This window comes from Sceloporus undulatus, chromosome 7 (genome assembly GCF_019175285.1).
Source record: "Sceloporus undulatus isolate JIND9_A2432 ecotype Alabama chromosome 7, SceUnd_v1.1, whole genome shotgun sequence".
Taxonomy (NCBI): domain Eukaryota; kingdom Metazoa; phylum Chordata; class Lepidosauria; order Squamata; family Phrynosomatidae; genus Sceloporus; species Sceloporus undulatus.
Window position 1 is genome coordinate 45,026,658 of NC_056528.1, and position 11,070 is coordinate 45,037,727.

Consider the following 11,070-nt stretch of genomic DNA (forward strand, 5'->3'; position numbering starts at 1 on the left):
GGTTTGTGGGAGCTGAAGTCCAAAACACCTGGAGGACCAAAGTTTGGGAATCACTGTCCTAAATGTTTTAATAAAAACCCACGCTTTGACTTGGTCTTGGAATGACATCAGTGTTGGCACCAACCAGGCCTTGGTGGGAAGTATGTTCCAGAATTGGGGTGCCACAGCAGAAGAGGCCCTCTCCTAAGTCCTACTGTAATGTATTGTCCAAATTGCTGGGATGCAGAGCAGGGCCCCTCCAACAGACCTCAATTCTCTGGCAGGCATAGAGAGGGAAGGATGCTCCCTGTAGTATGAAGGCTCCAAGCTATTTAGGTCTTTAAATGTTATCACCAGCATTTTGAATTCAAACTGGAAGTACATTGGCAGCTAGTCCTATTCCTTTAAAACAGCTATCATATGGTTTCTGAATAGTGTTCTAGTCAGCAGTCTGGATGCTGCGTTTTGCATAGTATTTCTGGCCACAGTTGCACTTCCTTTGATTATAGTCTACCATAAAACACACACAACTGACAGTATCCTGAATTTCTGCTTGCTTATATAATGGCAATTGTTTGCCAATTTGGTTGGCTTTCCATTTGTTTCTAAATCCAAGTTGACGTGCTGATTAAAGTTTTGGTTGTGGCTATCTTAGGAATGGCTCCTCCTATTTGAACGTATTCCTATGTTCAAAGAAAACCAGGCTCCACATTACATATGAGTTCTCAATGATGGACACTCAGTCTGTGGAACATCTTGTCACAGGAACACAGACAGCTGCTTTAAACCAGGTGAAAATACAGCTTTGATAAGTTACTAGTTTGAACTATAACTCCCTAGCAGATAGCTAGCATAATCAGTGGAGATGATGGCTGAAAAATTCAGGGAGCTGTAGCACCAAAAGGTAAATTTTCTCAAATTTCAGTCAAACTATCTGCACATCAGTCATGTATGCATTGCAGCAGCTCCCCAAAGGTTTAGATAAAAAATGGTCTTTACCATCATCTGCTTATCACTTTAAATTAAGATGCCAAAAACTGAGCCTACAGCCTTGGCCATGTAGAGCTGGTTTTTTTTATCCACTAAGCAATAGCCTCACAGTATGCAATTCTTATATATTTTAGGAGTTTATCACACTGGGGCTAATTTCGGCATTAAAGAGAGATTAAAGTGCATTTAAAGCATCATGCAAATAAAGCAAAAATGGTGAGTAATTGTGAGAATGGTTATCATACGCAATTACACAAATAAAGTAACATCAGAAATGCATTGTTGCGGAAATCCTGAAAGTAAAAAGATGTGCATTAATGCTTCTTTGTGACCACTTTAATGTGCGACATGTGAAATCATTTTGCGCAATTACACGATTTCCCCAGCATATACATGGGATGAACTCCCGATCTCCTTCGTGTGATAAACTTTTTAGACACATTACCGTGAAGTCCTTGGGAATAGGGTGGGATTCAAATGTGAATGACAAATCAACAACATGCATTTCATCAAAACCCTCAGAAATGTTTGTTTCTGTTTTCTAAAACACATTATAGGGCTGACCCAAGTCAATATTCTCACTTGAAGTGAAGGACAAGATGATCCTCTAATCTCTGTTCCATGTACAGATGCTAACTAGAGGGTCAATTAAATCTTACTTTGGCACTGGATATTGATTGACACAAACCTGCATATCTGAGGGCATCAGTTTAAAATGTAGCTGAGCCCAGATAGCCTATATACCGCTCTCCAATAGAGGATCAGGAAAAGGGGTAGAGAAAAGGGATGGCCAAAGCAAGAAAAATCAGGGATGTGTCTGCTGCTGAAGCTCTCTCCTAGCCTTTTCTACTTGAGTTGTCTGGCTCTGCCTAATGGTAGAGGTAGGTCTGGGCATAAAACAATGATCCTTCATGTTGATGCAGCAGCAATTTCTTCTCATAATCTTGGCAATGGGAAATACCTTTACCTTATCTATATCTATATCTAGAGAGAGTGCTTACTTTTAAAGTACTCCTGAGAACTCGAATCCGATGCAACTTTTCATTGATGACGGGATCATTGCATCTCTTTATGAAGGACTTCCGAAATTCCTGCTTGGTAGAAGGACGTTGCTCTCCAAATGCCGACAAACTAGCTTGTTCCAGAGACTTGTACAACTCATGCAGACCATCTGAAGTCTTTGTTTCTTCTTCTGTGTTTTCTGGAAGAAAATCACTCTTCCTTTAGGCATTGTGAATTTACAGTGAAGCAGACCAGTGGAAGAGCTTAAAGCATGCCTTACTTTGCAACAGCAGGAGGACTATTATTTTGTGCTGAAGCAGTTGTTCTGATATGTTTCTCTGTTACCTGTCTAAAAAAGGAGGAGAGAAGCACTCTTACGTTAGCATTTGTACAAGCCAACTGAATCCTGATGTCAGGAGTCAGCTGCTTTTTGCCAATGCTGGCTATACTAGAGACAATGCGGACTCTTCCCAACCAGCCAAAGGTGACTCCATGGATGGAGTAACATCTATAAACTGGATTTGGCTTCTGGTCTAGGGATTTACCTTCTCTGCCTTACACTGTTGTAATCATCCTATATTGCTCAAAAAGAAAGCCTTTGCAACATTTTATGACGGCTAGTGTCAAAATTTAGATTAGAAACAAAATTAAATGCGTATAACTGCCTCTTCTAAATCCCATTTAAAACACCGAGAATGGAACATATAAAATTGACATATAATTCACATTTAAGGTCAAAATTAACTCAGTTGGGTTTCAAATGTACACTCTTAAGGCTTAGAGACTTATCAAGATGCTTCAATGAGTTTTTAGCCTTTGTAGGTGTCATAAGAAGTAACATACTGTACACTCTTTTTAGTTGCCTCATACTGGCCATTGAGTTTATCTAGTTCAGCATGTCCATTCTGACCAGCAGAGACTCACCAAGGTCTTGTATAAGAGTATTTTCTAGACCTGCTAGTTGAGATGCTTTAATGCACTGGTAGGAATCTAGCTATGTGTCGGAGGAACACTGCACCCACTCAAGCACTGGGAATCATATTACCATTGGGTTCCCTGCGGCTGCCACAGAATGTCTTCCTGCATCATAGAGCCCTGTCGACTGGCAGGGCAGAATGTCTCTCTCCCTTCCAGGAGGAAAAATAGACAGAAAAGGCCTTTGTTTTCCTGCACCCTCACATTTTTGTATCTTGCTTTTTATTATCATCAACCAGTGCATTGAAGTCTTTTACTCCAAGTCTCAAATCAAGTCTCAAGTCTCTACCTTCTAGTCTCAAGTCCTTGTAAGATACTTTCCAGTCAAGTCTCAAGTTGAATCTCAAGTCTGGGAACTAACTACTATATATACTCGACTAGAAGTCAACCTCATGTATAAGCCGAGGGCAGGTTTTGGGGCCAAAATTATGGATTTTGATATGACCCATGGATAAGTCAAGGGTAAAATTTAGGGGCATGTATCAAAGGATGTAAAGGATGATGCAAAGGAAAATGATGCCAAAGATTATAAAGTTAGATGCATGGGGCACATTTCCCAGAGGGGAATAGCAAACATGTTAGCAATGGGCTTAAAGTGGGCTCTATAGGAACTGGGGGCTTTTTGTATGGCAAACATAAAAGTACTACTTCTGACACATGACTGGTACACAAAAAGCTGTGAGATGGAAGTGGTCTTCAAAGGAGGAAAGCCATTTTCTGTTCTATAACATTTCTGAATGAAGTTAGACCAGCAACTCGGTTGCTAAAAATAGAAAAGCCACAAGCTAAGTTGAGTCAGTGCATCATTTATTGCTGAGGTGTGTCCAAGTGAAGTCATTGAGTTCGACTTGAGTCAATTGACTTGAATCTACATCACTGGTAATGGCAGCCTTTGAGAGCAGTGTGGGTGGGGGATACAAAACAATAGCTGGGGCAGGACTGTGCATAGAATGCAAGCCACATATTGGCATCCCCAGCATAAAGGTACCCCTTTAACTGCCATGATGGCATCTTGGGGTTTGTAGCTTTATGTACTATTTACAATTCTGTGCCAGACTCTGGTACCTCATCAACCTACAGATCCCAAGATTTCATAAGATGGGGTCATGGTAATGAAAGTGGTATCTAAATGCTATATTTGTGTGCGGTGAAAATGACCACAAAGTGGGACCTTCTGCATGCAGAGTTCAACCGCTGAGCTGCAGCTTCTCCCTCACTCAGCTTATTTCAATCTCTTTCATTTCTTACCTTCTTCACATAAACTACTTTGCTTTTTAATAGGCAGTTTTTCTTCCAATCTCTCTTCTGTTATCCCACTGGGTTTTACACGGCCTTTGACTCGGACATCTCTGTTCCGCGGAAGGCTTTGACTGCGTTGCTTCTGGGGACGGGCGTGAGAGCTGGGACCTCTGTGGCACTCTATCAATGGGAAGGGGCCATCCTGTTCATGGTTGTGTCGTCTTTGGACTGGTAGCGTTGCTTGTCGTCGCCTCTCTGGTGATAAGCCAAGTCGCCCACTCACATACTCAGGGTCAGGAGGGACTGTCTGGAGAAAATGGAGGCCTGAACTAGTCAGTGGAGTCTCTATGAGGTCCTGCCATGAACGTCGTTCTCTGTAGGGAGGTCTGCAGCCCGCTGAATGTGTGGTCCCTGTTGGATCCTGTCGGGAATCCTCCGCAGAAGAATGAGAATACGTTGATTCGCTGGAGAAATGTCGGCTGTGTTTAGGCTCAGGGAATGGACTTGAAGAGTTCATCTAGAAATAATTTAAACATCTAGTTAGATGATGGAGGCCATTAGACGACACAAGAAAAAGACAGCAAGGATGGTGGAGTGTAAACTCTCTTGCAGTAAATATTCTGTTAGGAGTATTCTCTCAAGAGCTACTTCCATGCTTGTAACAGAACATCTAAAGATGTCTATCTACATGAGTTAATGCAACAAAAATGGTGGACTGCACAAGAAATGCCCTGTCCTTGGTTGGTATATTCTTCTGTGTGTTCTGCCCACCTAGGATGCTCTGAAGGCACAGGAGATGGATCTGCCAGAGGGCTGGGCATTTCATGTGTTGTTCACCATTTTTGTTTTTTTGACACAATGCTACTGGCTTGGTAGATTATGCCATGGCAGCCATTGGCACGATGGCAGTCACTCAAGAAGTAGCAATGGCTTAAGTAATAGAGTCCCTATTGTGAAACGGAACAGCAGTGCTAACCAACAGATCCGCTTTGGAATTTGCCAGTTACAATACTACCCAAAAGAGTCATTGGAATTATATATATATATATATATATATATATATATATATATATATATATACACACAAGAATTGAGAATGCTGCTTGGCATATCTGAGTTCCCCTTCCTTACAAAAGAGAATCCATAGCTAGATTGCCAATTTCTTCTTATTTTCAGTGAACAATTGATCCAATGAAAGGAAGAGGGGGGAAGGAAAATACAGTTGTTAGAGAGGAACTACTGAATACACTCAGTTTCGAAAAGTTACATTTTGTCTGTTTGTCATTATTATATTTTTGCAAAAAGGAAGAGACAAAGAGAGACAGAAGGCAAAAAAGGAATAATAATGAATAAATGGAAAGGGAGAGGCTTAACCTGTATCCCAGTTGATGGAACAGCATCACATGGGTGAAAATCAGTCTGAGCTTCACCCATGTGATGCTGTTGCCTCAGTCATTCTCTCTTTGGTTCTGGATCACATCATTCAGGTTGAAGAAAAATCTGAAAGAAAAATAGAAAGAGTCCTATCTGCATTCAGAAACACAGGTGAAATCAAATAAATACTGGATTTGTTAGATCAGCAACCCACTTGCTAGCCAGGGAATAAAAATATCATTTATACGGTTTTAAATTCTTTGGAAGAAAGTTTATATCTGTATTTATCCAGCCAAATAGTTCCATGGTTATGTGGAAATTTAGTGTGGCATAAAACCAGTCTTTAACGGAAACGGTTCAATTTAGAAAAGCGTTTGAACTGGAACATTCAAATAGCTGTATTTTGATCCAAAATAAGGTGTGATGGGGATAGCATATAGAAAATGTGGAGAAAGGTGAAACAATGGTGTGGTTTGAAGTGGAAAACAGCATGGAAACAGAATGCTAGGGATCACCGTAACACCTCTGGCCCTGATGTCTCTAACTCTATTGGATCAATAGGATTGCTATGATATCAATGGACATCAAATAAATAAAAATAAAATCTCACTGTTCTCATTCCAGTCAAGAAAACATGAAAGTGCAACCATGTTAAGAGCTTCTACCTGTTTGTTGTTCTTAAGAAATGTACTTATAGGTTCTCTGTATAATCGCAGAAAACCTATAATGGACAGAATTTGTCCATATGTTTATCTGGGGTGGATGGGAAGAATAGATTCACACCAAGTTCAATCATCCTTCTAAACATAATAAGTGTGGTAACCAGTAACAATATACATGTTTTCTAAATCCTCCAGAATAATATGGATAATAATGCAGCCTTTTGCACATCTACTCTGCAGAAAGTTCCTTTGTGTTTAATGAGGCTTACTTACTGTGAGGCATGTAAGGGATTGCATCCTAAGTTATTTTATAGACCTACAACACAGTGTATTGTTTCATTTCTCATAACTATTTTGAGAACTGAAATCACTGCTTTGGAATAGTATAGGTTTGCAAAGACCGTTGGCATTAATATTCAGTTTTGCAATTCCATGCTTAATAATGAGAATAAGCAGAGAAGAGCCATAGGGGACCAGACCAATGATCCATGTGTTCCTGAAACCTGTCTCCAAGAGTAGACAACCATAAGCCTCCAAGAAGCACTTACACAGGATAGAAATGCAAAAGCCCTGCTGTACTGTTTTCTCACCCAATAATCTGGTAACTATTGGCATATGGATCTCAAGGGCAGTTAACAACAACAATCCTATATAGACCTCTACTCTTCCTCCATAATTTCTGCTATTCCTCTTTGAAAAACATCTAAAGTAGATGGGAAGTAGGGAAGCAGAGTTCCTCCGCTGAGAAACCATCCTCACCAAGTCCTAATAATAATAATAATAATATTTATTTATTTATTTATTTATTTTATCTGTCACATAACAAGTAGCTATTCCACCAGGCTCAGGATAGTTGAAGTGAGAAGGAAGCAAGTGCTATGCCATTTACTCAGTTGAGTAGTCAGCAGTGTTGAGTTCCTCCTCTTCAACACTGGATTTCTTTTCTGTCCACTGTTTTCCATTTCAGCTGCTGTCTGTTATGTATGTACATGGTGTAGTGCTTTGAATGTGGGACTAGAGAGTTTATCGCTCTGGGGCTAATTTTGGCATTAAACAGCGATTAAAGTGCATTTAAAGCTTTCCGCAAAAACAGCTGGAAACGAATGATTATCACATGCAGTTGCACAAATAAAGTGATATTGAAAATGCATTGTCGCTGAGATCCTGAAAGTAAAAAGATGTGTGTTAATGCTTCTTTGTGGCCACTTTAATGGTGGGTTTTGTGCGATGTCATGTGAAGTCATTTCATGTAATTACACAATTTTTCTGGGATATTCACAGATTAAACTTCCTATCTTCTTCATCTGATAAATTCCTAGGACTCCATGGGACCAGAGTCTGAATCCTCGCTCTGCCATGGAAACCCATTGGGTGATCTTGGGAATACTCTAGCAGCTTTAGCGGAAGCAATGACAAACATCCTCTGAACAAATCTTGCCAAGAAAGCCCCATTATAGTTTCCCCTCAAGGTTGCCATAAGCCAGAAAATGACTTGAAAGCATAGAACAGCAACAAGGGCCATTGTGTTTTTGCTTCTCCCTTCTCAATCTCTTTGCCTTTTATGTAGTGCTTCTTTGATTCGATGCTTGAGGCCAGGGACTGTTTATGTGAGTTCTGGCAATTTTTTAAAGTTTAAAATATCTTCTAAATCCCTACCACCACCATCTAAAACCATGGCTATTACCGCAGTTATGTAGCAGTGAATGTTTGTATATATGTGCCTTCAGGTTGCTTGTTGATTTATGGCAACCCCATGAATTTCTTAGGATTTTCTTAAGCAAGGAATACTCAGAGGTAGTTTTTTCAGTTCCTAACTCTGAAATATGGCCTACAGCATCTGGTATTTATTGGTGGTCTCCCATCCAAGTACTAACCAGGGCTGACCCTGCATAGCTTATAAGATCAGATGGGATCTGCTGCCTTGAGCATAGAGAGGAGATGTGAATATGGCTGCATAAATGCGTATGTCCTTTCCCTTTCCTTTGATCTAATCAATTTGACTAATTAAGCTACGTTCTAGTAATATTGGAGGGGAATTAAAAGTACTCTTCTTTCCACTTTCTCCATGTCATCCATAGCTAAAACAAAATTATGAGGTGAGGAGATGGTAATGACTATATGGTGTCTCATGCTCTTATCATAAGTATTCAACTTGTTTGGACCCATTGATATAATTAACATCTACACTTTGCACTATTTCTCAAGTTAAAATGTCATGACTCTTAACTCATCATTCTTGTGCAATAGATACTGCCTTGTGAATAAGCATCAATGGAGATAGTACAATTTACTTCCCAGTAAAACATGCAAGGGATTGAGTTATGAGTTAGCAAGCAAGCAACATCTGGTGAGGGTTTCCTTATTATCAGAATCTGGAAAAATTGGTCATGCTGGTCACTTCTTATTTCCAAGTTGGAATGGTTGTTGCCCCCTACTCATGGTTCCTTAACTGTATAACGTTCATCAAATCACCTCTTCCATAGTTTGCTTACTGTGTAATAAAACCCTCCAAAAGAAGGGAAAAGCAAGTTAAAAATGAAAATGGCTTGTTCTGTGCCTTACATAACTTACCGAGGGCGTTCGGTGGTAGGTGTCCCCAAGAGTTACAGGTCCCTCTTGTTTCAGCGTTAAGGAGCCATCAATCTCTTCTTGGTCACTTTCACTCCAGTAATCTGCTAAAAGGCGTTTGCATTGTGCTTCATTAGGCAACGTTTTCAAAATATCACAGCATGCTGACCTCTTTGTTGCAGTGAAACACTCCCAGGGCCAGCAAAGGGCTCCCAACAAGGTAAGATGTTGACATGACCAGCTCTATATGTGTAAAATGGCTAAAATCCTGCTGCTTAGTCTCAACTAGAGTAGACCCACTGAGTAAATTGTTGAATGGCAAGTCAACACAAGATCAGTCCCATTTAGGTAGGACTAACAACAGAATTCAGGCTGATATTTTGCTGACTCTTCAGATGCTGTGAATTCCACACATATCAAGGGTGGGCCGCACATAGCCCACAGACTTCATGCAGTTCATTCTCCCCACACCCTCATTTTCCATTTGCCAACTCCACATGCCATTGTAGCACTTCCATTCTTTTAATAAGGGAGACAGTCATCAAAGCATACCTTTTGTCGAATGCATTTTCCAGAACGACAAAAGACATTCACTGGCTGCCTTGAGAAGAGAATGGAAGTGCTATGATGGCATGCAGAGAGGTACCAAGAAAGCCATTGCTCTCCTGCTCAGCTTTGCCTTCTTTTCTCACGTGATAAGGCTCCAAGACTGTTAGCTACTGTTAGCTATGGCAATTTCTATTAGTTAGTTGCTGCTGTAGTTACAATTAGTTACTCTCATAGTTATAATATCAGTAGTTAGTTACTGCTGTATTTAGATTTTAGATTGTATCCAGGGCCTATGCTTTTCTGCCTGCTAGAAGAGGTTTCTGGGCATTCAGATCAGTGTCAAAGAATAACCACAGCCTTACCTTCATCTGGACGGATATCCTTGTCGTCGGGTGTGTAACCAATTGCTGCAAGACCTAGGCGGTTCATCCATCTGGTGAAAATATAAAGAGTCAAGGCATTCAAATTAACACCTTTTTCTACAGTTGGTACTTTCAGTGCAATTCTGTTTTCAGTTATTTCACAGGAATAAAGGAAAGTTGATTATTCTCATTCTTAGGCTGGTATTATGCTCAGTAATTACAATGTTGTATCTCACAAGTACAGCTACTCCAGCCTACTTTATAATGGCTATATGGCTGAAGTCGATACTATCTGGAAGATTGTATATCCTTGTATGAGGTTCCCTGGTCCCTGAGATCCTCAAGAAAGGCCCTACTGTCAGTCTTATCACCAACACAGACTTGGTTGATAGGGACATGAGATAGGGCCTTCTCAGTGGCTGCCCCTAGACTCTGGAAGGAGCGTCCCCCTCTTTGTGGTCCTTCCTTTGGCAAGCAAAAAACCTTTGTATTCTAACAGGCTTTGTTTTTAAAAGAATGAGCAAAGACTGCTATATAGTTTTCAGTTTTAAATTGTTTAAAATTGTTTTCTGTGGGTTTTTCGGGCTCTGTGGCCATGTTCTAGAAGAGTTTATTCCTGACGTTTCACCAGCATCTGAGGGAATAAACGTCAGGAATAAACTCTTCTAGAACATGGCCACAGAGCCCTGAAAAACCCACAGAAAACTATGGATGCCGCCCATGAGCGCCTTCGACTTAGAATCATAGAATCATAGAATCATAAGCCCTTATCAGATGAGTGTGGAACTGGGGGTTTTGCGCACTGGGTGGTTCGAATTCGCGTTATTTCGCACAATACCATCATACCAGCATTCGAATGGCCCAATCCGCACTCACGTGAATGCGCGAGCTGCTGAACTGAATGCGTACTGGCTCCTCTTTTTGGAGCGTGTTGGCCAGTGCGCTGATAAGGGGATTGGCGATATCCTGGATTGGGGCTCTGTTCGATCTCAGTGCGAATGGGTCTGGTGTGACTACCCAGTCCTGAATTCCATCGCAAGACCCCCAGATTCCAATTTTTACTTCCGGTGGGTTTTTCCTCTTGCCGGTTCCAGGGAAGCGGGGGGGGGGAATCGCGGTTCCAGCAGCCTCCTCCTCCTCCTCCCGGCTTGGGAGCCAGCCTAGGCTGCCTCTCAAGCCGGGAGGAGGAGGAGGAGGCCGTTGGAACGGCGGCGATCGCCGCGATTCTAGCAGCCCCGCGCCTGTTCCCTGCCTGGGATGCAGCCCAGGCTGGATCCCAAGCCGGGAGGAGGAGGAGGAACTCTTAATCAAAGCATCCCCATTTACTTAGATGGCCATCCAGCCTCTTTGACAGCCGCTGGAACTGCTCC

General features: G+C 41.4%; 1 protein-coding gene and 1 long non-coding RNA gene across 3 annotated transcripts in view; one reads left to right on the forward strand and one right to left on the reverse strand.

Annotated features, from left to right (window-relative positions):
• The window catches only part of LOC121936846 (connector enhancer of kinase suppressor of ras 2-like), a 327,954-nt gene that overhangs the window by 13,000 nt on the left and 303,884 nt on the right, over positions 1–11,070 (reverse strand). Inside the window, exons 20-23 of the mRNA XM_042479498.1 lie at positions 9,701–9,771; positions 8,793–8,896; positions 4,195–4,702; positions 1,971–2,170 (exon numbers count right to left, since the gene is read on the reverse strand). Of these exons, the coding sequence (XP_042335432.1) occupies positions 1,971–2,170; positions 4,195–4,702; positions 8,793–8,896; positions 9,701–9,771 (883 nt within the window). The remainder of the gene's footprint in view (positions 1–1,970; positions 2,171–4,194; positions 4,703–8,792; positions 8,897–9,700; positions 9,772–11,070) is intronic.
• LOC121936847 overlaps positions 1–11,070 on the forward strand; it is a 36,776-nt gene that overhangs the window by 12,344 nt on the left and 13,362 nt on the right. The window lies entirely within an intron of this gene.